Here is a 26907-nt window from a genome sequence, read left to right on the forward strand (position 1 = left end):
CTAGTGAAAGTTCCCCAGGCCTTTTAGCCCTAGCCCTACTCTCTAAGTGTGCTGTTAAAGGGGAGTGAAATCCACCTGAGGAAGGAAGGAAAGGGAAGAAGGAAGAGAAGCAACTGGTCTGTTGACTAAGAGGACCCTGGACACAACTGTTCAGTCTCTGTGGTGTTCTCGCTACTGGGAAGTGTGGGGGTCCCCAGCGATCTCTTCTGGGGTAACAAATAATAATGATAATTGTGGTATTTGTTAATCACTTACTGTGTACCAGGCATTACACGAAGCACTGTGGTAGATGCAAGATAATCAGGTTGGAAACAATCCCACATGGGGCTCACAGCCTCCATCTCCCTTTTACAGAGGAGTGAACTGAGGCACAGTGAAGTGACTTGCTCGGAGTCCCATAGCAGACAAGTGGCCGAGCCAGAATTAGAACCCAGGTTCTTCTGACCCCCGGGCCCGTGTTCTAACCGGTAGGTCACGCTGCTTCTCTAACACCCAGATACAGTCCAGAATCCCAACCAGAGGTGCCGGACAGAGCCAAGAGAAAGCTTCCGAGCCTCCCTGGGAGGGTTTCTTCTTCCCAGCCACGCACAGGCTGGGATGGTGGGCTCAGTTCTCAGCCCCATATCTTTGAAATGAATAAGCAATACGAGATTGGAAAGAGAGGAATTATTCTGGGGTGATCTGCAAAATGCTGACTATAAATCTTATAAATCAATCGGACTCCTCATTATGGATAGCCGCGGGGGGGCTAAAACTACACATTTAAAACTACACGTCGTGTGATTCCTGGGGCTTTTCTGAGCCATCTGGGCTGTGTCCTGCCGTAAGTGAAAAAGACACGGCAACCAGAGATGTGTACGAGTTGTTCCATGTTGCAATCGAATAAAGCTTTCCCCTCTTCCTGGATATTATGGGTTTGTACGATATTATGGCTCTCAGAGATTCTCGAGTCGTGTTTAGAGTCAGTCTGGCCGAGTCCAAACCAGTGCAAGGCTTTGCTCCACTAATAATAATAACAATAAAAATGACTGGGGTATTTGTTAAATGCTTAGTCTGTGTCAAGCACTGTCCCAAACACTAAACGCTACTAAAAATAAGCAGGTTGAACCCAATCCCTCTTCCACATGGAGCTCACAGTCTAAAAGGGAGGGAGAACAGGCATTTTATCTCCGTTTTGCAGATGAAAAACCTGAGGCGGAGTAAAGTGAAGTGACCTGCCCAAGGTCACACAGCAGAAAAGTCAGCGTGGCTCAGTGGAAAGAGCCCGGGCTTTGGAGTCAGAGGTCATGGGTTCGAATCCCGGCTCGGTCACTTGTCAGTTGTGTGACTTTGGGCAAGTCACTTAACTTCTCGGTGCCTCAGTTACCTCATCTGTAAAATGGGGATGCAGACTGTGAACCCCACTTGGGACAACCTGATTCCCCTGTGTCTACCCCAGCTCTTAGAACAGTGCTTGGCACATAGTAAGCGCTTAACAAATACCAACATTATTATTATTATTATTAGGATTGGAAGCCAGGCCCACCGACTCTCGGGCTAGGGCTCTTTTCATTCGCCACACTGCTTCTTCAGAGAGAAAAATCCCTTCCTAGTGAATCACAGATGGGCTTTTAGTCCGCAGAGGGCTTGACTATTCACAGGGGTCGTTTTGGAGCTCATTTGTCCAGTTGCTATAGAAACCCCTGTCTGGTAGGAATTTTGATGTCAATCTCCATGGACTTAAATAAGATGAAAATATGGCCAGATTCCACATTCCTCCTCGTCCCTCTCCTCATCTTTAACCTTCCCAGCTCCATCCACCTCCCAGAAAGATTGTTTCGTGGGAATCTGATGAAAAAAAATCTTGTGTTCTACAGGGGAGGGTCTCACCTGGAAACCCACGGCAGGCGCAGCGGCGGAATAATGATAACGATAATTATGGTATACGTTAAGCGCTTACTATGTGCCAAGCACTGTCCTAAGCGCTGGGATAGATACAAGGTAATCAGGTTGGACAAAGTCCCTGCCCCACATGGGGTTCACGGTCTCAGTCCTCATTTTACAGATGAGGTAACTGAGGGCCAGAGAAGTAAAGTGACTGGCCCAAAGTCACACAGCAGACAAGTGCAGCGTGGTTCAGTGGAAAGAGCCCCGGCTTAGGAGTCAGAGGTCGTGGGTTCTAATCCCGACTGTGCCGCCTGTCAGCTGTGTGACCTTGGGCAAGTCACTTCACTTCTCGGTGCCTCAGTTACCTCATCTGTAAAATGAGGATTACGACTGTGAGCCCCACGTGGGACAGCCTGATTACCCTGTATCTACCCCAGAGCTTAGAACAGTGCTCAGCACATAGTAAGTGCTTAACAAATACCAAAGTTATTATTACTACTAAGTGGCAGAGCCAGGGTTAGAACCCATGACTTTCTGACTCCCAGGCCAGGGCTCTAGCTACTGTGCCATGGTGCTTCATGGCGGGGCCATGGGGAGAAAGGCTATGATTAACCCAGGGCTAGAAAAAGAACGTGGTGGGAGGGGATACCTCCAAATCCACTCGGTTGAGTTCCCTCTAGACTGTAAGCTCACTGTGGGCAGGGAATAGACCCGTTTATTGTTCTATCAAACTCTCCCAAGTACTTAGTACAGTGCTCCGCACACAGTAAGAGCTCAATAAATATGATTGATTGAATGAATGAATGAGGAGCACCGGGGACAGAACGAGAGTGACGGGTGTGGAACACACACGGAGATCCTTTTTGCCTTCTTGCCATCTGGTCCCCAGGAGCTGAGTCAGCCACAGGGCCCGCCTCATGGGCTATGACCACCCCCGACTCTGTTCCGGTCCAAAATCCAGCCCCCGCCGGGCTCAAGGAGCTACCGGGTCCCCATAGGGCTGGGGCTCTTCTTAACCCATCTTCTTATTCCGGCCTCCACTCTGTAAAAGACCTGAAATCTAGCCGAGACCCGGCGAGACGGGAAGAGCTTCCGGGAGCGAAGAGCGGCCGTGTGGTCCGACCCGTCCTCGTACCGTAGCGACTCTCTCCCACACTCCCGATGGGTCTGTCTCCGGTCAAGTGACTCGTCCTAGGTCACGCAGCGGGCAAGTGGCAGGGGCGGGATTAGAACCCAGGTCCTACACACTGAAAACCTGAGGGAAAAAGGCAGGATGCCCTACTTGCCATTTTCATTTAGGATGGGCCCAGGTTGCTAGTTAGTTGCCTGTTGCAGTCAGGAGAGAGACCAGGGCTTTGTCTGAAGCCCCACCGCCGGGAGGTAAGAGTCGAGACTGGCAGTCGGGTCCCACCTGTCCCCCGTTTTGTTCCAGCTCTGTTCCCAGCCTGCTGTGTTACCTTGGGCGAGTACCTTATCCCCTCTGAATCTGTTTCCTCATCTTTAAAACGGAGATCATTTCCCCGCTCTCCATCCCTCTAAAACTGGGAACCCTATAGGAGAGTGAGACTGTGTCTGCTCATTCGTTCCTTCTTTCATATTTATGGAGCGCTTACGGTGTGCGGAACACTCTACTAAGTGCTTGGGAGAGTACAATACAACAATAAACAGACACATTCCCTGCCCATAACGAGCTTACAGTCTAGAGAAGGGAGACAGACATCAATATCGATCATCTGCTATCTACCCCAAAGCTCAGCATGGTGCTTGGCACTTAGTAAGCACATACTAAATTCCATAATTACTTCTATAATTTAGTAAGCAAAAGAGGTGAATACTCACAGACACACACGACACACAAACACATAAATGCTAACAACACACATACGCCCAATAACTCACCCTTATACGTGCCCGTTTTCAAACACACGTGCACAAACTCATTCACACACTTACACATACACACACATGCTCTCTTTCACACCTACATGCTTACAAGACTCCTACTCGCAAAAACTCCCCCTCAGATACACACGTTTGCATAATGATGTGCATAAATCTGTGATTTTATTTATCTACTTTGATGGCATTGATGCCTGTCTCCTTGTTTTGTTTTGTTGTCTCCCCCTTCTAGGCTGTGAGCCTGTCGTTGGGTAGGGATTGTCTCTATCTGTTGTTGAGTTGTACTTTCCAAGCGCTTATTACAGTGTTCTGCACACAGTAAGTACTCAGTAAATACGATTGATTGAACGAATACACATGTGCACACATTCATACCTAAGCACCTACACACTCAAGCTCCCACACATTCTCACACACCTTCATACCTACATGCTCACAACACACATAACCCCACACAACTCACCCTCACATACACACAGACGTTCACATAATAATAATAATAATTGTGTTTGTTAATTGCTTTCTATGTGCTAAGCACTGCTTCAATCTCTGGGCTAGATACAAGGTAATCAGGTCGGAAACCATCCCTGTCCCACAAGGGGCTCCTAGTCTTAACCCCCATTTTACAGATGAGGGAACTGAGGCATAGAGAAGTGACTTGTCCAAGGTCACACGGCAGACAGGAGGCAGAGCCAGAATCAGAACCCACATCCTCTGATTCCCAAACCGTTGCTCTCGCCGCTAGGCCATGCTGCTTCCTCCAATAAATACATAAATATGCGCACACTTGCACATACTCAAGCTCACATACCCCTGCTCGCACACATTCCCACACCCTCACCATCACACACGCAAATCCAAACCCAGTGGCACACACCCATTCCCACACACGTCCAAACAGAGTCACACACACAGGTTCACATAAACATTCGCCTTCCTAAAGCAAGAAAAGACCCCCTGAGACCCCAGCGATGGGACGAAATGCCGAGAGGGTGGGCCTCTCTGGGAGAGGTCATCTCCTGCAGCGGTCCTTTGGAGGCTTGGATTATTATTAGGTGTCTCTTCTCCAGGTTTAAGGAATTTGGGATTCGTTAGAGACTCGGAATTGGGGTGCCTTGCTTTCAGTGTCCTGGAACGCTATTTCCCGAGGGACAGCGGAGCTTGCCAAGGTATTTAGAGAAAGTGTTTTCGATTCCCAGCGCTCTGCGCAGTTTCCATGCGGCAGAGTGAACAAGTCAACCACAAAAACCTCATTTCCAAGCCGTGTTGCTCAGGCAGCAACTACAGACAGAAGAAAGCAGGGCGGCTGAAATGGAAAACAGATGAAATTTTATCCAGGTAATAGCGGAGAGCAGGCACCCAGGGAAAGCGTTTGTCCATTGTTTGGTTTTTATATTACCGGGTGATTGTTATTTTCCAAAACTCTAACTGAGAATTTTAACAGAGATAAGAACGGGGTAAAACAATACAGGATGCTGGAAATTGCTCCTAACCTACCTCTCCAGAGTCAGGCCTTAACCCTCGCCTGATCCTCTAACCTGCTCGGATTCAAAAGGTAAATGACTTGGTCTTGGAGAAAAAGATACAGACACCCATGTGATTTACATCTCACGGTCTAAATCAAGCCCAGAAGGCTGCCAAATCTGTGGCTATAAATCCCGGACATCTCATGGGCTGTCATCCTAGGCACCGAAAAAGAAACGAGCGAAAAGAAAGGTGTTTTTTTCCTGACTGATGGGTTATACAGGGTCAGGATGGGAATTCCTTCTCAAGGGGAGGGGGACTCCGGGTCAGGCTTGAGGAACGGCAATGAGCGTCCCCGATGGGCAGAGTGACATTATAGGAGGGAGACGACAGTGGTTTGATCCAGCAAGTCATTTCCACTCCTCTCTGAAATTCCCCAAGTACACGTCCACCCGCTCCAGCTTCTCCCTCTGGTCAGGCAGGTGATTTATAAAAGGGAGATGAAAGTGGTCCGTCTGACTCCAAAGGGCTCTGGGATTGAGCAAATTAGTCCTTTATTTTAAAGTCTGCCTCCCCCCTCTAGACCGCAAGCTCGTTGTGGGCAAGGAACATGTCCACCAACTTTCCCAAGCACTTGGCACACTGCTTCACAGACAGTAATTTCTCAATAGATATGACGGATTAATTGATTGTGTTAATGTCTCTCTCCCCCTCTGAATTGTAAATTCATTGGAGGCAGGAAATCTGTCCAGCAGTTCTGTTGTATTGTACTCTCCCAAGCGCCTAGTACAGTGCTCTGCACCCAGCAAGTGTTCAGTAAATACATCTTTGATTGACGGAGCGGGTGGTGTGGAATGTGGGTCAGAGCTGCTGACCGATTCGTGTTTGGGTCCCTCCCTGACCCCAGGAGCTCCACAGAAGAGGGCAATGCCAGATTGCTGGGTGAGAGGGGAGGGTGCGGAGACCACATGTCTCAGGCGCCCGGGTCACGCGAGCCCCCCGCCACGATCAAGAATCCCAGCTCCAAGAGGAGCTCCATGACCTAGTGGAAAGAATACAGGCTGGGAAGTCAGAGGACCCAGGTTCTAATCCTGCTCTACTTAGTGCTCGCGGCGTGACCTTAGGCAAGCCACTTAACTTCTCCGTGCCTCAGTTACCTCATCTCTAAAATGGGGATTAAGACTGTGAGCCCCACGTGGGACAACCTGCTTACCTAGTATCTAACCCAGCTCTTAGAACAGTGCTTGGCACATAGTAAGCGCTTCTCAAATACCATCATTATTATGATTATTATTATTTAGCACCACTTGAAACAAGGACTATGTCCGATTTACTGAGATGGTATCTACCCTAGCGCTTAGCACAGTGGTTGCCCCATAGAAAGCCCTCAACAAATATTAATATTATTGTCATAATTACCAGATCCTCATAGACTCGGTCAATATGCTAAAAGAGTCTTCAAACTGAATATTTTTTAGAGTATAAATCTAGTGTCTGATCTGATTGCCTGGTATCTAACCTGAGGCTTGAAACCGTGCTTGCTTAAGTGTCAGCTTTATAACTTAATAATAATATGATAATAGTATTTGTTAAAGGATTACCAGTTGCCAACCCCTGGGGAAGATATCTGACAATCCGGTGGAATTCATCCTCATTTCATATGCAGCTCTCAGACTAAGGGAAAGGAAAACCAATATTGAATCTCCATTTTACAGTTGAGGGAACTGAGGCACAGAGATGCTGTGGCTTGCCCAAGCCCATACAACGGGCAAGTATAAGTAGGATTCAAACCCAGGTCTTCCCTTTCTCAGGACCTTGCTCTTTCCATTAGGCCACCTACTCCTCTGCCCTTGTCTTTGTTTTTATTGTTTCCTCGGAGGTGGAGGGGAGTATAGGGGCAAGAGCCCAGGCTTGGCAATCAGAGGTTGTGGGTTCTAATTCCGGCTCGGCCACTTATCAACTGTGTGACTTTGGGCAAGTCGCTTAACTTCTCTGTGCCTCAGTTACCTTCTCAGTAAAATGGGGATTAAGACTGTGAGCTCCAGGTGGGACATCTGATTACCTTTTATCTACCCCAGCACTTAGAACAGTGCTTGGCATATAGTAAGCGCTTAACAAATAACCTCATTATTATTAAGTATCTTTGATCAATTCATACGGTGCAAACTGCTGACAGTTCACGGGATTTTCAGTTCCCTTTCCCCTGGAAAATCGGCTATCTCCTGTGATACAGCGGTGACTTCACTCAGAGCGGAGGCACTGGGTTGACACCACCCGACCAGGCATGTAATAATAATAATAATAATAAAGTTGGTATTTGTTAAGCGCTTACTATGTGCAGAGCACTGTTCTAAGCGCTGGGGTAGACAGGTTAATCAGGTTGTCCCACGTGAGGCTCACAGTCTTCATCCCCATTTTACAGATGAGGTCACTGAGGCACAGAGAAGTAAAGAGACTTGCCCACAGTCACACAGCTGCCAAGTGGCAGAGTCGGCATTCGAACCCATGACCTCTGACTCCCAAGCCTGGGTTCTTTCCACTGAGCCACGCTGCTTCTCTAGGAGCGTGTCCATCCTCCACCTCTGACTCTCCTAGTCTCAGCCTGGACAACCCCCAGAAATCCCTAGGGCTTCCTTCGCCGCCTCCCTGTCTTCACAGCGTGCTCAAGTGACTCACGGAAAACCAGAGAGAAGGCTTTGTGTCTCTCCTAATAGATTTTTCCCGACCACATGACCCACAGAAAGGGGTATGAGCTGCTTTGCCTTTGGAGGAACTTAAGCTTACAGTTCCCTGGGGATATCCAGAAAGCGGTGATACATCTCCGTTCATACCCTTCTAAAATCCCTGACGGGATTGTGCGTACAATTTCTGCATCGTGGGGCCGAAGTACAATTCTTGGGGCTAAAATGCTGACTAAAGAAGAGGAAGGCTGGTTTCTAACTTTCCAATGACCCAAGGGGCTTTTTGTTTAGGGTTTGGGATAATATATAGAGCAGAAGCAGCCTCCCAAGTCAGATTTACATACTGATTTTATCGCTAGACCCTCCAAAGCCAGACGCCAGACCTGCAGATACTAAAACAAGTGCAAGTGCACTGGTGTTCGGCGACTTCCGTGGAACTTTCTAAATCGTTTCCTGGGAAATTCGAAAGGTTAGGTCATGGCGATCTTGGGCTGTCAACATCATTAATGGTTTCATTATTAATCGTGTTATTATTAGACCACATATATATCCACACTCTATTAATTTCTATTCTCCTGCCCAAACCTCTATCCCTTGGGAAAGACAAGAGAGCGGCCCCTGGGAATTCTGACACTAAACCGGACTAGGAGGACAGAGATGGAGGGAAATTTCTCTCGCTCCAACTAAGCAAGAGCAGAGAAAAACAACTGGAAATTTTGTGTCCCCTGTGTTGTTGCAGGAGTGCAGCACTTCTCTGAAATGGGCATAAGACGACATCTTTACTGCCAACAATGCAAAGGGGAAAAATCAAACTCAATAACTCAAAACCTACCGTTATCACCTCCCTCCAGGCTCTCCATGTTTCTGTCAGGCTGCCAAGATCAGCTAGCTTCCTCTACATGTTCTGGATTTTCTTCTCAGTCACACTGCATCTCCTAAGTGCCCCTCAGTGTCTTTCCATGGATTTCTCTGTCTCTCAAGGTGACCGATTGTAAATTCCTACTAGATCACAGGTCTCGAGGGTTGAGAGTAAGTGTATCTCCCAAGTGAATGATTCAACTTCAAACAGTCAATCTGTAGCACGTATTGGGCACCTTCTGTGTGCATGGAGATATAATGAGCACCTTCTGGGGGAAAGGAGCGTGTGCTCCTCGAGTAGGGTGAGGTGGGTTGCTATATAACTCAATTATAGAAGCAAGTCCCACATTAAGCTGCCGCTAACCTCGCTGATCCCAGCACTTCTCATACACCATCTCTACTGCATCAGCCTCCATACTGACCTCCCTGCCTCCAGCCTCTCCCCTCTCCAGTCCGTAGTTCACTCCGCTGATGGGATGATTTTTCAAAATAATAATTCTGTACGTTTTTTGACTCCTCAAAAACCAACAATGGTGCATCAGAGAGAAACCCCTGACCATCAGCTGACAAGGCAATGAATCAGTGATCTCCCCCTCCCTTATCTTCCTTTGCTCCTCGCCCACTACAAACTTTCTCAGACACTTCACGCTTTTAATAACCTCCTTCTCTCTGTCCCTCATTTTCATCGACTCTGCTCGCAACTTTCCTTTTGCCAGGAACTCCCACCCATCTCGTATGTGACAGGGCTTAACTCTCTCCCTCTTGAAAGCCTTACTAAAAGTACGTCTTCTCCAGGAAGGCTTCCCTGAATAGTTTCTCTTCATGCCACCCTACACCCCACCCCAAGTGCAGCCCTATGAGCTGGAGTAAATATTCCCTAAACCCTTAGAAACTCACCCCACCCTTGCATACATATCCGTATACTTTACAGTTTCCCCTACCTGTAATGTATTTTAATGTCTGTTTCCCACTCTCCCAGATGCTTAGTACAATACTTTGCACCCATAAACACTCAATCAAACAATCAGTGGAATATACTGAGTGCTTACTGTGTGCACAACACTGTACTAAGTGCTTGGAAGCTACAGAAACAGCGCGACATGCTGGATAGAGCAAAGGCCTGGAAGTAAATAACTCTTGAGTTCTAATCCCGGCTCTGTCATGTGTCTGCTGTGTGACCTTGGGTAAGTCAATTCACTTCTCCATGGCTCAGTTACCTCTTCCGTAATAGGGGAATTGAGGTTGTGAGCCCTACGTGGAACAGGGATGGTGTACACCCAGTGCTTAGTATAGCGTCTGGCACATAATAAGTGTTGAATAAATATGATAAGAATAATGATAACAATAATAATTGGAAGAGTACAATACAACAGAGAAGGTTGACTTGTTCCACAATGAGCTTTAGCCTAGAGGATGAGCTAATAAATGTCGCTGGTTGATTGATTATTTGGATTGAGAAAGGATCGATGGACAGGAAATGAGGATGTCTCTCAATCGATGAACTCCTAAGCGTTCTGGACAGTGGCCTGGTCTCATCCACAGAAGTGTGAGGGGGAAAAGATGGGGTTTCTTTGGAGGTTCTACCCAGAAACCCATTCAGTGTATTTCTTAGCCAGCCTCCTGTCGAGCAAACCCTCAATTTAGCAACCTAGCACCTGTCAGCTCATTGGATAAAACTCAGCAGTGAGCATTAGCAGGTCATAAATTCAACTCCTTACTCATCCACCAGCTTTCTACTGTAACCTTAGGCGAGGTACTTAATTACTCTGCCCGGCAGATTCCCCAGTTGCAATCTGGGGATAATTTCTCTTCCTCCTACCTCTCCAGGCTCTGGGAAATAATAAGAGGTTGAAAATGATGGCACTTCCATTTAGATTCAGGTATGCTAGACCCTGGAATGACAAATCAATGCCTGCCACGGAAGATACTAGTAGAAACAGACCATTTTCCATTCAAACTGGACCTAAGCCAAGCTCGGGAGGGTGTAACATAGGTCTCTCTCCCCCGGATTCTGGGGAACCGAAGACGATGCAGCCTACAGAACTGCACTCCTTCGGCCTTTCTGATGAACTCCAAGTCAGGCTGTTGTTTGTGAGGATACCTAACAATGGAACTAAGGGCAACACCTTAAATGTCGAGTTGACTCATTTAAGTCCCTAATTTATTTTCATACTTCAGTGACCCGACTGAATACGGGGTTGGGTCGGAGACAGGCCCTCAGAGTTGGCGTTAGCGTGATGACAAGGCCTAGCTCATCTTCCTGCAAAAGCACTCTGGGCACGTCACTCCCCTTCTTAAAAACCTCCAGTGGTTGCCTGTCGACCTCCACACAAAACAAAAACTTCTCACTCTAGGCTTCGAGGCTCTCCATCACCTTGCCCCCCCCACCTCTCCTCCCTTCTCTCTTTCCACCACCCACCCCGCACGCTCCGTTCCTCTACCGCCCACCTCCTCGCCGTCCCCCGTTCTCGCCTGTCCCGCCGCCGACCCCCGGGCCACGTCCTCCCGCGGTCCCGGAACGCCCTCCCTCCTCACCTCCACCAAACTGATTCTCTCCCCCTCTTCAAAACTCTACTTAAAGCTCACCTCCTCCGAGAAGCCTTCCCAGACTGAGCTCCCCTTTTCCCTCTGCTCCCTCTACTCCCCCTTCACCTCTCCGCAGCTAAACCCTCTTCTCCCCCCTTTCCCTCTGCTCCTCCCCGTCTCCCGTCCCCTCCCCTCAGCACTGTACTCATCCCCTCAACTGTATATATCTTCATTACCCTATTTATTTTGTTAATGAGATGTACATCACCCTGATTCTATTTATTTGCTATCGTTTTAATGAGATGTTCTTCTCCTCGATTCTATTTATCGCCATTGTTCTTGTCTGTCCGCCTCCCCCGATTAGACCGTAAGCCCGTCAAAGGGCAGGGACCGTCTCTATCTGTTACCGATTTGTACACTCCAAGCGGTTAGTACAGTGCTCTGCACATAGTAAGTGCTCAATAAATACTACTGAATGAATGGACCCAAATTCCTCTCTTCCCCTTCAAAGCTTTCCTGAAAGCACAGCTCCTCCAAAAGGCCTTCCCAGATTTAGCCCCTCCTTTCCTCATCTCCCACTCCCTTCTGGTTCACCCTGACTTGCTCCCTTTTCTCTTCCCCCCTCCCAGTCCCGCAGCACTTGTGTACAGAGCTGTCATTTTATATTTTTCTACTGATGTCTGTCTTCCCCGATCTAGACTGTAAGCTCGTTGTGAGCAGGGAATGTGCCTGTTTAGTGTTGTATTGTGTGGCTTTAGTGGAAAGAGCACGGGCTTGGGAGTCAGAGTACGTGGATTCTATTTCTGGCTCTGCCACTCGTCTGCTCTGTGACCTTGGGCAAGTCACTTCACTTCTCTGTGCCTCAATTACCTCATCTGTAAAATGGGGATTAAGCCTGTGAGCCCCACGTGGGACAGCCTGCTTACCTTGAATCTACCCCAGCGCTGAGAACTGTGCTTGACACATAGTAAGAGCTTAACAAATAACCATAATTATCATTATCATTATTATCATCCTCTCCCAGGTGCTTAGTACAAGTGCTCTGCACACAGTAAACGCTCAATAAATATGACTGAATGAATGAATAATCCTCCTTTCTTAGAAGCTTTCAGTAACCGGCCCCTTCTCAGAGCCACTTTGCTCAACTGTCCTGGATAGCTGGTAGTGCTGGCTGAATTTCATGAGGCATCCAAGGGCCTCGTTCTTCTTGTCACCGTCAGTTCCCATTTATTAAGCATCAATACCTCGGCCTAGATGTTGTCCAGAAAGCATACAAACGTTCTACACTGTCACCCGCACACATTACCCAACTCTGCACACCTTACGGTCGCTTATCTCCCACACGGACCTACAAATGCATACAGTCTCTTAAGGGCTTTAGGGTATGGTTTAAAGGAAAGAGAACAGGCCTGGGTGTCGGGAGATCTTGGATTCTTATCCTGGCTCTGCCACTTGCCTGCTGTGTGGCCTTGTTTAACTTCTCTGGGCCTCAGTTTCCTCGTTTGTAAAATGGAGATTAAAGACCTTCCTCCCCCTGAGACTGTTAGCCTCCTGGTGGGCAGAGGCCCCGTTCAGTCAGATTATCCTGTGTCAACCCCAATGTTTAGCACTTAGTAAGCATTTAAATTCCAGCGCTTAGAACAGTGCTTGGCACATAGTAAGTGCTTAACAAATACCATAATTATTATATAATATAGTGCTTTGCATTCAGTAGCTTTCCGTAATTATGCTTGATTATTGAATGAAGTTTTATTGGAAAACTGGATAACCACCCTCACTGCAGCTGAAACTGTGGGGGATTCTCCTATGACTCAGAGGTCATGGATTCAAGGAGAAGCTTATGCCAGAGAGAATTAGTCAGTCAGTCAGTCAATAGTATCTATTTAGTACTTACTGTATGCAGAGTGCTGTACTAAGAGTTTGGGAGAGCACACTAGAACAATAAACAGACTCAGTCCCTGCCTACAACAAGCTTACAGTCTAAAGGGGAGAAATACACTAGTATAAATAAATAAATTCCAGATATGGACATAAATGCTGAGGAGCTGGGAGGGAGTTAAACAAAGGGAGCAAGTCAGGGTGACGGAAGGGAGCGGGAGAAGAGGAAAGGAGGACATATTCAGGGAAGGCCTCCTGGAGGAGATGTGCTTTCGACAAGGCTCTGACGGTGGGGAGAGTCATTGTTCGTCGGATATGAGGAGGGAGGGAGTTCCAGGCCAGAGGCAGGACGTGGGCAAGAGCTTGGCGGGGAGATAGACAAGATCGAGGTACAGTGAGACGGTTCGCGTTAGAACAGTGAAGTGCGTGGGCTGGATCGTAGTAAGAGAGCAGCGACTTGGGCCGGTAACTTAGCTTATTCTGGGCCTCAGTTTTCTCATTTGTAAAATGGGGACTCAAAGCCTGTCCTCCCTCCTACTTAAGACTGTGAGCCCCATGTGGGACAGGAACCGTAGCCAGCCTGATTGACTCGTACCTTCCCCAGGAATTAGAAGAGGCCTTGGAATTTAGTAAGCACTTTAACAAATGCCAAAAAAAAATCCGAAACACAAAAAAATTTGAGAGTTTCCACTCGGCTAAAAAGACTCAAAATGGTGGCTTTTCAACCAGCTTTGGGGAGGATTTCCTTCCTTACCTCCACCCCATCCCAAGAATCCCTGGCTCTGTTTCGCTCCTGCCCTCAATCTGGAAAGCTAGGCCTTGGCTACAGTATCTAGTGAATGAGCACAATTCATCCCTCATTTCCATCACCGTTAAGATGACAGGGCTAAGAGAAAGCTTAAAAATGACTCTGGCTGCAAACTTGATAGACTTCCCCCTCCCCCCACCTCCCCCAACCCCTAACAAATTTACCCCAAGAGAGCAATGTGGGATCAATTAGTCAATCAATCAATCAATGGCAATATTTAACGACCACTTACTGTGCGCTCATGTCTGGCCGGTATCCTTATATGGATGCTTCACTGACTGCGTAGCTTTCCCACAGGTCCCGTGGAAGCTCTGTCCTCTTTGGAGTCATTCTTCATGACAATAGCACTCCTTTTCTTAGCCAATGAGTTGCTTAATCAAAACTTAGTCATGGACATTGGAGTCCATTTCGAAAAGCTAAGGAATGACTATTTGTTCGAGGGCCTTCAAGGCCCTGAAATGGAGGGAGATCTCCAAACAGGCCACATTTTCTACAAAAACATTCCGGATGTCACCTCACTCCTCAAAAAAACTCCAGTGGTTGCCCATCCATTTCCGTATCAAAGAAGAACTCCTCACCATTGGCTTTAAAGCAGTCACCTACCTTGCCCCCTCCTATCGCACCTCACTGCTCTCCTTCTTTCACCCTAATCATCTTACTGTGCCTCCATCTTGCCTCTCTCACAGCCGACCCCTAGCCAACGGCCCGCCTCTGTCCTGGAATGCCCTCCCTCATTAAATCTGACGCACAATTATTCTTCCCCCTCCAAAGCCTTATTAATTAATTAAGGCATCTGTTAAGCGCTTACTATGTGCCAAACACTATTCTAAGTCCCGGGGTAGATACAAGGTCATCAGGTTGCCCCACGTGGGGGGGTCACAGTCTTAATCCCCATTTTCCAGATGAGGTCACTGAGGCACAGAGAAGTTAAGAGGCTTGCCCAAGGTCACACAGCAGACAAGTGGCGGAGCCGGGATTAGCACCCACGCCCTCTGACTCCCAAACCTGCGCTCTTGCCACTAAGCCATGCTGCTTCTTATCGAAGGCACATCTCCAACAGGTCTTTCCAGATTAAGCCACCCCTTTCCTCTGCTCCCAATCCCTTCTGTGTCACCGTCACTTACTCCCTTTAGTTCTTCCCCCCTCCCAGCCCCATGACATTTATGTACCTATCTGTAATTTATTTATTTGTATTGAAGCCCACCTCCCCCATCTGAACTGTCAGCCCGTTGTGGGCAGGGAATGTGTCTGTTCATTATTTTATCATACTCTCCCAGGAATTTAGTACAGCGCTCTGCACGCAGTAAGCGCTCAATATTTACCACTGAATGAACGAATGAAAACATGCTTCCGAGAAACCAAGAGGGATGTCCCGGGGCTTGTGCATCCAGACGTGGGTTTCTCAGGCACAACTTCTAAGCTGCGAAGGGTGACTGGAAACCACATCTCAGATGCCCGGTCTACAAGACTTCCTGCACTGTAGAATCTGAGACACGGGCAGAGAAGACGGGGTGCCACTGAGAAGCAGCGTGGCCTAATGGAAAGGACACGGGCCTGGGTGCCTGAGGACACGTTTCTAATCCCAGTTCCGCCACTTGTCTGCTGTGGGACCTTGGGCAAGTCGCTTTACTTCTCTGTGCCTCAGTTACCTCATCTGTAAAATGGGGATTTAGACTGTGATTCCCACATGGGACAGGGACTGTGTCCAACCCGATTTGCCTGTATCCACCCCAGTGCTTAGTGCTTAACAAATACCACAGATATTATTATTACGACGTCACTTCTCTGAACCTCAGTTACCTCATCTGTAGAATAGAGATTGAGACTGTGAGCCCTATGTGGGATAGGGAATGTGTCCAACCCGATTAGTGTGCATCTACCCCAGTGCTTAATATAGTGCCTGGCACATAATAAGTGCATAAAAAATAGCAGTATTATTATTATTATTGTTGTCAGCCCCATCAGGCAGGACAAGACCTCTGCCTTTCTTACTGCCTCTTTGGAGTCGCCAAAAACCAAGCTTGGGGATGAGGACTGTGTGGAAGTTTTAGAGCACCAGGAAGTATATTATGCAATTCCTCAAAACTATTTGGTTTCCTAGGACTTTCCAAGACTGCGACAATGAGGTCTTTGAATCCTTTCATTGATAAGCAGAACGGGATTAGCAAATGAACTTCATTTTTATTTCGCCACTTGCCTGCTGGGTGACCTTGGCAAGCCATTTAACTTCTCTGTTCCTCAGTTTCCTCACTTGTAAAATGGGGATTGAATACTTGTTCTCCTTCCCTTAGACCGTGAGCTCCATGGGGGTCTGATCTGACTATACCCTGCTTCTATCCCAGCAGTTAAGCAAGGGCTTGTCATATAAGTGCCTTATAAACAGCACGGTGTAGGGGATAGAGCCCAGGCCTAGGAGTCAGAAGGTCATGGCTTTTAATCTAGGATCTGCCACTTGTTTGCTGTGTGACCTTGAGTAAGTTACTTCACTTCTCTGTGCCTCAGTTACTTCATCTGTAAAATGGAAATTGAAACTGTGAGCCCCACGTGGGACAGGAACACTGTTCAACCCGATTTACGTGCATCCACCCTAGTGGGTACAGTGTCTGGCACAGAGTAAGTAGTGCTTAACAAATACCATAATTATTATTATTTTCATTACTAATAGAGTGTTGAATTAAAACCACTGATTATTATTATTATGACTAGACTGCTTATGCTAACATCAATATGGGCGGGGGAGCGAGGATACTCTGCCCGTCCTTGTAAAAACAATAATCTCTGGAGCCAGCAATTGCCACCCTGTGATCTGGTCCGATGACAGGGATATGCAGGAATTTTCCTCAATGGACCAGCAGTACCCTGTTATGCTTTCATGGACTGATCCCCTTCCCCTCCACAAATGGTTAATTCCAAGCTATGTAAATTGTCCAACAGCATTAAGGAGTTTATGTGCTTCTAATCAGATTGATCTACAGTACCACAGCAACTCAAAGGCAAAGCAAAAAAAAAAAACCAAAACAAAAACAACAAAAAAAAAAAAACCCAACCCACAGAGTGGCTCCTGGCATTCATAACTCCCTGCTCTGAAAGACATTCTTCGGGGGTAATTATTAAACAAAATCCCTCCGACAATGCCGGAAAAGCTACAGGCCAGGAGGGGAGAAGCTGATTTTCATTAACACCTCAGGGAAGTAAGTAGCCGAAGCAGCATTAACTGGTTTGGTGTGGCGAGAACCCGTTCCGCTTCAGCTAAGTCCTCCAGGGCCTCGGGAATCACACAACACTCTGGAAGCCAGCTGTCTCCTTCAGAAAGGTCATTTGGGCTTTGGCAGGAGACGGGCGTTTTCTCCCCGGCGAGGGCCGGATGGAGAGAGATGTAGGCCGGGGTCGTCGGGAATAATTCAGCCGGGTCATCCTCTGGAGCCTTTTCTCTTGGATCATGAAGCCCGGAACGGTCTGGAGAGCCCTGGAGTTCATCTGCCGGTTTCTGGGAGTGTCCACGGCTGCAGGTAAGGGGAACCATCTCTTTGCCACCTCAGGTGTGTTTCCTATTCACGGTTCATCCGGGCGGCCAGGTATTCCGGCGTCAGGGCCCCTCTTAATAGACGGACAGACGGTCCCCTTCCTCTCTCGTCGGAGTCGGGTGGCACAACTTCTCTCTCTGCCCTCGGGGTCTGAGACCCCGAGAGAAACCGAGGTTGGAGAAGACCGTCTTCAACTGCATTCATCGGGGACAGAGCGTCCGGTTAGTGAGAGGCGTGTTATTTTGAGGGGGCTTCCTTTGCTATGGTTTGAAGGAACCCACTGGATCCCTTTAAATAAAGAAGTACAGAACAGGCTTCGAAGACTTAGAGTGAGGTAACTGAAATGGAGGAAAGCCCATATCCTCCCCGGGAGCCTTGGTCTTCCTAATGGATTCCAGTATCTGAAAGCAGTTCGGTGGATCTGATTTACCGTCATTCCTCCTCCACAACCGACACTGAGCCTCCTCCTCCGTCTGCTGCCGTCGCTTCTTCTAACCGCCGACTTCTGTTTCTGTCCGATGCCGGCTCCGCAGCCTGATGCCGTGAATGTGCCCGCGGGGCTGAGCACTGATGTGCTTTTTGGTCTGAAAGTCTGCCATGTAGGATTCTTTCTGCCCGAATCACCGTTGAGTGATCCTGGCCAGGGGCTTCCTAGAGAGACGGGGAAGATTCCAATCAAGACGAACTTATCGGAGAGGCGCTGACGGAAAATGAGAGGTCTTCTTAAACGGAGAGGGTCCGTTCAGATTCTGGTTTAATTTCTGACACTTTAGATGGGAACTGTGGGGACAGTTGTGTCCCCTGAACCCCTCTCTCTCCCAGAGATCATCAGCATCATCGAAGGTATTTAACTGAGCCCTTACTGTGGGCAGAACTCATTCATTCATTCAAGCGTCTTTACTGAGCGCTTACTGTGTGAGGAGCGCTGTACTAAGTGGTTGGAATCTACAGTTCAGCAATAAAGAGAGCCGAATTGGACTTTCCAAGAGTGCTTTCCAAGAGTACTTTCCAAGAGTACAGTGCTCTGCACATAGTAAGCGCTCAATAAATACTAGTGAATGAATGAATGAATGAATCCTTGCCCACACCGGGCTTACACTCTCGAAGGGGGGAAACAGACATCAAAACAACTAAACAGCCTTCAATATAAATAAATAGAATTATAGATATCTACACATCAAAACTGCACTAAGCGCTTGAGAGAGTACAATACAGGCAGAGTAGAAATTTAATTCTGGACTCATTACCTACAAGTAACTATTGAAATGTTTGGGAAATGTTCTCGGGTGAGGAGAGATCCAAGGTAAGAGAATCAATCAGTCATTTATCGAGCGTTTACTGTACGCAGAGTACTCTACTGCCCCAGCGCTTAGAACCGTGCTTGGCACCGTGTTAGCGCTGAACAAGTACCATTATTAGAAGCAGATAGAGCGCCGCCCTGAAAGTCAAAAGGTCATGGGTTCTAATCCCAGCTCTACCGCTTATCTGCTGTGTGACTTACGATTAGACTGTAAACCCGTCAAAGGGCAGGGACTGACTCTCTCTGTTACTGATTTGTACATTCCAAGCGCTTAGTACAGTGCTCTGCACATAGTGAGAGCTCAGTAAATACTATTGAATGACCTTGGGCGAGTCAGTTCACTTCTTGGCGTCTCAGTTACCTCATCCAGAAAATGGGGATTGAGACTGTGAGCTCCACGTGGGACATGGACTGTCGTCAAACCCGATTTGCCTGTATCCACCCTAGTGCTTAGTAGAGAAGAAGCGACGTGGCTCAGTGGAAAGAGCACGGGCTTGGAAGTCAGAGGTCATGGGTTCGAATCCCTGCTCCGCCATTTGTCAGCTGTGTGACTGGGCAAGTCACTTAACTCCTCTGTGCCTCAGTTACCTCATCTGTAAAATGGGGATGAAGACTGTGAGCCTCACGTAGGACAACCTGATGACCCTCTATCTCCCCCGGCGCTTAAAACAGTGCTCTGCACATAGTAAGTGCTTTACAAACACCAACATTATTATTAGAGTGCTTGGCACATAGTAAGTGCTTAATTAATACAATAGTAGTAATAATAATTATTATTATTACTATTACTGAGTGCTTGAGAAAGTACAGGATAACGTTCGATGATTTCTTCAGCTATCAGGGCCCAGCATATACTCTAGAGTGTTAACTCGTCGTGGGTAGGGACTGTGTCTACCAACTCTGTTGTACTGTACTCTCCCAAGTGCTTAGTACAGTGCTCTGCACACAGTAAGTGCTCAATATTCATTCATTCAATAGTATTTATTGAGCGCTTACTATGTGCAGAGCACTGCACTAAGCGCTTGGAATGAACAAGTCGGCAACAGATAGAGACGGTCCCTACCGTTTGACGGGCTTACAGTCGATAAATACCATTGATGATGATAACCTAGTGGCAAGAGCACGGGCTTGGGAGTCAGAAGACAGAGGTTCTAATCCCAGCTCTGCTACTTGTCTGCCACCTGTGACTTTGGACAAGTCACTTAACTTCTTTGGGCCTCAGTTACCTCATCTGTAAAATGGGGATTAAGATTGGGAGCCCCACATAATAATAATAATTATTATGACGACGGCATTTGTTAAGTGCTTACTATGTTCCAGGCACTGTACTAAATCCTGGGGTGGATACAAGCAAATCGGGTTGGACACAGTCGATGTCCCACGTGGGGTCACAGTCTCAAACCCCAGTTTACAGATAAGGGACCTGAGGGCCAGAAAAGTGAAATGACTTGCCCAAAGTCATACAGCAGACAAGTGGCAGAGCTGGGATTAGAATTTATGACCTTCTGACTCACAGCGTGGCTTAGTGGCAAGAGCACGGGCTTCCGGATCAGAGGTTGTGGATTCTAATCCTGACTCTGCCACCTATCAGCTGGATGATCTGGGGCAAGTCACTTAACTTCTCTGTGCCTCACTTCCCTCATCTGTAAAATGGGGATTAAGACTGTGAGCCCCACGTGGGACAACCTGTTTATCTTGTATCTACCCCAGCACTTAGAACAGTGCTTGGCACATAGTAAGCGCTTAACAAATACCATCATCATCATTATTATTATTACACCTTGCTGTTGTCCCATATGGGAAGGGGACTGTGTCCGACCTGATTAGTTTGTAACTACCTCAGTGCTTGGAATAGGGTTTGGCATATAGTAAGCATTTAACAAATCCCTGTCATCATCATCATTATTGTTATTGCTATCATGATATGAAGCATAAACTAGTTGTTGTAGCTCAGAGATAGATTAATCTCCCAAGCAGCTAACTCAGTTTCTCTACTTTTTCATTTTTTTCCTGAGGTTGGGATTTGGTCTGACCTCCTGTGGCCAGTGAAGGGGTAATGGTCCATGGAAAAACCTTTTTTTTTCAATTAGATCAAGTATTTATAAATCCTACTTAGACCAAAGGGAGAGCAAAGATTTTCTGGGTTATCTTGGTAGTGACCCTCACCTTACCACAGGACGTTCTTGGAAGAAGAGAAAGGCTTCTGCTCTTTATGGCTGCACTGTGAGTTCTTAGCCTTGCCAATCCCAACATTACGCGATCACATCGTCAGTCTTTAGTCAGACGAGATGTATTTACGGAGCCCCAGTTAGAGGCCAAGTTCTGTCATGCACAATAAACCTTGCCAAATCTAGGAGCAGGGAGGGTAGTTTTTAAGGTGTTTGTCAAGCAACTACGATATGCCAAGCGCCGTACTGAGCGCTGGGGTAGATGCAGGCTGATCAGGTTGGACATAGTCCCTGTCCCACGTGGGGCTCGCAGTCTGAGGTAACTGAGGCCCAGAAGTGACTCACCCAAGGTCACACAGCAGACAAGTGGAGTAGAACGCAGGGCTTTCTGACTCCTAGGTCTGAGCTCTATTCATCAGGCTCACCTCCTCCAAGAGGCCTTCCCAGACTGAGCTTCCCCTTTTCCCTCTGCTCCCTCTCTGCTCCCCCCCACCTCCCGTCAGCTCAGCCCCCTCTCCCCCCTTTGCCTCCGCTCCTCCCACTCTCCCTTCCCCTCCCCTCAGCACTGTGCTCATTTGTATGTATTTTTATTACCCTATTTATTTTGTTAATGAGGTGTCCATCCCCTCGATTCTATTTATCACGATTAAGTTGTCTTGTTTTTGTCCATCCCCCCCACCCGACTAGACTTTGAGCCCGTCAATGGACAGGGATGGTCTCTATCTGTTGCCGAATTGTACATTCCAAGCGCTTAGTACAGTGCTCTGCACATAGTAAGTGCTCAATAAATACTTTTGAATGAATGAATCAGGCAATACTGCTTCTCAAGTGCGCTTTCTGATTGTGCTTACCTGTACAGACACACCCACATGTGTGCATCGCTAGGTATGTCTACGTTCTCTTTGTAGAGAAAGGGAAACGGGAAGCATTCTATCCCATATTTTCCACTGTGACTCACTGCAGCAGTCCTGTGGCAGGAAATCAGGTTGGGTCCTGTTCACTGTGCCCCGAGTAAGGGAAACTCCAGCCCGAAGCTTGGCCTCCAAAGGAGCTGGACACCTAGGGTGGGTAGTGGTGAAACTGAAGAATTCCGTTCATCCCATTGCAATCCCCGTGGTGCTTTTGCACTGTCCTTACAGAGAACTCTGTAACGTACCGCGATGAGAGGGGTCGAAAGGACGCACAGGTCTCGTAGACGTTCCCGGCACCTAGAGGGACCCCCAGCACGTCGTCGGACGGGATCACGACCCGTGCTTCCCCGGAGTTGTCGCGCTCCCCTCGGAGGAAGCCGCGAACGCGGGTGCCGCCTCCGAGTGGTGGGCTCGATGCCCGGAGCCGAGGCGGAGGGTGCCTGCGTGTTTATAAATTTAAACCGTGGGCGTAAAAGTGGCGGGCCCCTCAGTGGTACCAGGCATCTGATAATCCAGCTGAAATCGATCAGTGATATTTTTTGTTTACTGCGTGCAGTGGGAGAGTCCAAAACAGCAGAGTTGGTCACTTAACTTCTCTGTGCCTCAGTTCCCTCATCTGTAAAATGGGGATTAAGATTGTGAGCCCCACGTGGGACAACCTGATTCCCCTGTGTCTACCCCAGCCCTTGAACGGTGCTCGGCACATAGTAAGCGCTTAACAAATACCAACATTATTATTAGACACGTTCCCTGACCACAGTGAGCTTAAGGTCCAGCGGAAAAATCAGACAAATGGCTGCCCTGTTGACGTGAGAGCTACTCGTGGGCAGGGAATTTGCTTACCAACTCTTATGTCGCACTCTCTCCCAAGTGCTTAGTACAGTGCTCTGCCCACAGTAAGCATTCAATAAATACGATCGATTAACTGGAGCTCCAGCAGGCCATATGTAGAAGTGATTGAGCTCATCCTTTAGGGCTGATCTGAGTTTTAGAACTTCTGCCTCATGGCCTTTCTTTGATTGTGTCTATGGGAGGCGGGGGGAGTTTGGGAACAGACTTTTCTGGTATGAAACTCCATTTTGGTCCCTAAAGCTTCCCGGGGTGAACACCAACTTCATATATAGCTACAGAAAGGTCTTTGGAGCCACGTGATGGTTATCATACTTATAATCAATATTATGCATGAATACGATATTGATTAAGCCATTCTTATGTGCCAAACACTCTGCTTAGCCCCGGAGGAGATGCGAGATAATCAGCCTGGACACTGTTCCTGTCCCACACAGGGCTCACGGTCCAAGACAGAGGCAGAGCAGGTATTTTATCACTATTTTAGAAATGAGACACAGAGTGGTTGACTGACCTGCCCAAAGTGACACGGCAAATACGTGGTAGAGCTGCGACTAGAATCCGGGTCGCCCGCCGAGTCCCCGACTCTGCTCTTTCCAACAGCAAGGCAGCACTTTACCCCACTAGAACATCTGCCCCTTCGGCCCCAGCAACCCTGGCATTGGCACTGACAGATTTCCAGGGTTTGCAATTCCCCAGTCCCATCTCCCTCCCCCGCTGCCTCCTGGGGGGCCTCAGGATGATCTTCAGAGCCTCAGCGGCACATCAGGGGAGGCAGCGAGAGCTGCCCAGCCCCCAGAAAGCTGGAAAGCTACCACGATCCGGGCAGACTCTGGAATCTTTAGGGAGGAAAATGCGAGGCAACAGTCTCCTGGAAAATATTTCGATGAAAGCGTGGTGCTAAACCAGTGTCAGGTGAAATCCCGGTTCTGAGTGACCAAAATGCATCAGTCCAGATCTGATAATAATCGTGATAGTCGTTAAGCACTTACTATGGGGCAGGCACTGTACGAAGCGCTAGGGTAAATACAAGACAATCTGGTTAGACACAGTCCCTGTCCCACATAGGGCTCACACTCTCGAGAAGCAGCGTGGTTTAGTGGAAAGAACCCGGACTTGGGAGTCAGAGGTTGTGGGTTCTAATCCCAGCTCTGCCAATTGACTGCTGTGGGACCTTGGGGCAAGTCACTTAACTTCTCTGTGCTTCAGTTACCTCATCCGTAAAAATGGGGATAAAAATAAAAATGTGAGCTCCACGTGGGACGATCTGATTACCCTGTGTCTACCTCAGTGCTTAGAACAGTGCTCTGCACATAGTAAGAGCTTAATAAATACCATAATTTATTTAATTTAATTTTATTTTAATCCCTATTTTACAGATGAGGTAACTGAGGCCTAGAGAAGTAAATTGGCTTGTCCAAGGTCACACAGCAGACAAGTGGCAAAGCCTGGATAAGAAGCCAGATCCTTTCAACTCCCAGGCCTGTGGTCTATCCGCTAGGCCACGCTCCTTTTTTTAGAGATAGGTCACGCAGAGATTTCTGACGTAGCCCAGGATCAGTAATCCCCACCCGATCGCTGCAGGGAAGACAAGTTGTTCCCCTCACCCCAATTCCACTGTGCCACTTTAGTAGAGTGCTCTGCACACAGTAAGCACTTAATAAATACAATTGAATGACTGACAGCTTGGATTATCCGTTTCAACGGCGGCTCTGGAGAAAGGTAGCACAGTTGGGAAGGTAAGGAAGACAAAGGGACCTCTTATAAATATTGATAGCTCTGGTATTTTTTCCAGAGTTTATCGTGGACCAAATCGTGTACGAATCACTGGGCTAGATACAAGATAATCAAGTCAGGCCCAGCCCCTGTCCCACTAGGGGTTCACGGTCCAACGGGGAGAAAGAAAAGGTATTGAATCCCCTTTTCACACATGAAGAAACTGAGACATGGGAAAGTGTAGTGACTTCCCCAAGGTCACACAGCAGAGTGGAATTAGAACCCCTGTCTTCTGGCTCCCGGGTCCGTGAGCTTTCCGTTAGGTCACAGTGCTTCTCTCCCCCGCTAAACCTGTGCTGCTTTCAACCAGAGGGAGAGGATCCTGTTTTGTCTTCTCCCTCCTCCATCTTATTCCCATTCCACTCCACACCGCACTGTCTGAAGGGGAACGGCCGCCCCCTCTCAGTTCCGGAAAAACCCCTGGGCTCGAGGGCCACCTGGGTTCCAAGGTGACGAGAACCGGAAGGTCACTGACGCCCGAAAGAGGGGCCGCTGGCGGAGAGGAGCTGAGCTGCCAGGGAGTGGCAAGAAGGAGCGTGTCTGGATCAGACTGAGCAGGCCTCTGCCTTTGGGTCAAAGAGCTCAGGTATTTGATCATCGGGACCCCAGTTGGGACCCCCCTCCCGTTGTCTTCCCGCCCCCGTCCTTCTGGAAGCAGCAGTGGCTTTGTAGCCTTTGAGAAGAAGCCGGGGAGGGAGGCTGCGGGGAGCAGGTGGAGGGGACGATGTTTGGGGAAGCTAAGGGATGTAGAAAATGGGTCTCCTAGCGGAGGGGAAGGGGCGAGGGCAGATGGGAGGCAGGGAGTGATCAGCAATGTCATTTGCAATGACCCAAAGAGGCTCGGTCATCCTGCCGGGGACCGTCCCTGAAGCAGGAAACCATCAGGTTACATTTCGAGTCTCTGGGAAACATCCCCTAATACGTTGGTTCGCAATACAGCCCCATTTTGGAGGAACCTCTCCTGGGGTACACCTGTTTCATTAATGTCACTGAGGTTTGCACAGCCTACCAGACAATGTTCCGATTATCTCGGCTCTACGCGGGCCTGGCATTCAACCGGCTCCTCGCGTAAATGGGGCATGCACATACATGAAGCGGAGCCGTATGACCCTTTTTTTCTCCATCACATGTGGATGTCGCGTGCGATTTACGTGGTTGTGTTGCGTTCTACATTCTCTGCTGAGAAGTGTGTCGGTGGGATATTCGCTCGCTCGTACACATACGCACACATTTCCATTACGATGGCCATGGGCCAATTACAGAGTTTAGGCTGAGTCAGATGATTTTTGAAATCCCAGTTCGGCAACACATGAATAAGTCCCAAATTATGGGAAAATCAAGCTAAACAATGAGTTTATGTTCACTGAATAAACATCATTTATCATACTTACTTGTTCTTTTTTACAAATCAAATATTTGGGGATTACTGGGCAGTTCCTTTTTATGGCTTTTTGGCTCTCTAACCTGCCTTCGTGTTTATAAAAAGACTTGGCCGGGCTAAGCCTCAGCCTCGCAATTTTCTCATTTCACATGGCACTCGGAAGACTTCAAAAAGGGGATGTTGTTTATGAATATGCTTAAAATTCAAGAAGCATTTTAAACCCAGATGTTCTCATTATATTTTAAAGAGTACTGCTAACCGGGAATGTGACCTCCTACCCATGCTAAACCCTAAAGACTAATGCTTCTGAAGAAGCATATCTCTTGCCCGATCGCCGATTTCCACTTCTCTTAAATTATATCCCCACGGGCCCTTGCTTGCCAGTGGGGAAAGGTTAGAGAGCCCCGATTTGTGGGTACGTGAATTTCTGACCCTCATGTGTCCGGATGGGGCTTTTAGACCTTAGGGTGGATCCTATGTGTGTCTCTCAGTGGGAATGGAGTCCCGGAATTGTAGCGCACCCCACTGAATCGGAGAGGAGAATGTGGTGGCCACTTTTCTTGGGTGGCGGGTCATCCGGTTTTAAATCAGAGAGCCCGGTATTTGGGGGGGTCCATCCCTTGTCCATTAAGGCTATTCCTGGCTTCTCTTCAGCCCCTAGTCTCCATTCCTTCCTTGAGGTGAGTTCCACAATTCAGCTATGACGCACATGGACGGGAGCATTCCAAGGCCAGTGGGGAATCAGAGACGCCCTTAGACAAAAACTCTAGCGTGGGCCAACTCAAACTCCTTCTTCAAAATGGTGCACACGATGGCATTTGGAGGCATTGTATGCCCGGCCTAACACGTGACACTACACTCCTCTGTGTTTGGATTTTTTCAAGGCAGGCAGCTTGCCTTCATATCTGATGATCTCATCTCTTTAGAGAAGCAGCATGGCCTAGTGGATAGTTGTGCGACCTTGGGCAAGTCACTTTACTTCTCTGGGCCTCAGTTACCTCATCCGTAAAATGGAGAT

At 48.1% G+C, this 26907-nt stretch overlaps 1 protein-coding gene across 1 annotated transcript in view; it reads left to right on the forward strand.

Moving 5' to 3' along the window:
• The first annotated feature begins 17157 nt into the window (after positions 1-17157).
• Positions 17158-26907, forward strand: part of TMEM72 (transmembrane protein 72) — a 54820-nt gene continuing 45070 nt past the window's right edge. Inside the window, exon 1 of the mRNA XM_029059125.2 lies at positions 17158-17489. Coding sequence (XP_028914958.1) covers positions 17420-17489 — 70 coding nt within the window. The 5' untranslated portion in view covers positions 17158-17419. The remainder of the gene's footprint in view (positions 17490-26907) is intronic.

The sequence above is a fragment of the Ornithorhynchus anatinus genome, chromosome 3 (genome assembly GCF_004115215.2).
Source record: "Ornithorhynchus anatinus isolate Pmale09 chromosome 3, mOrnAna1.pri.v4, whole genome shotgun sequence".
Lineage (NCBI taxonomy): Eukaryota > Metazoa > Chordata > Mammalia > Monotremata > Ornithorhynchidae > Ornithorhynchus > Ornithorhynchus anatinus.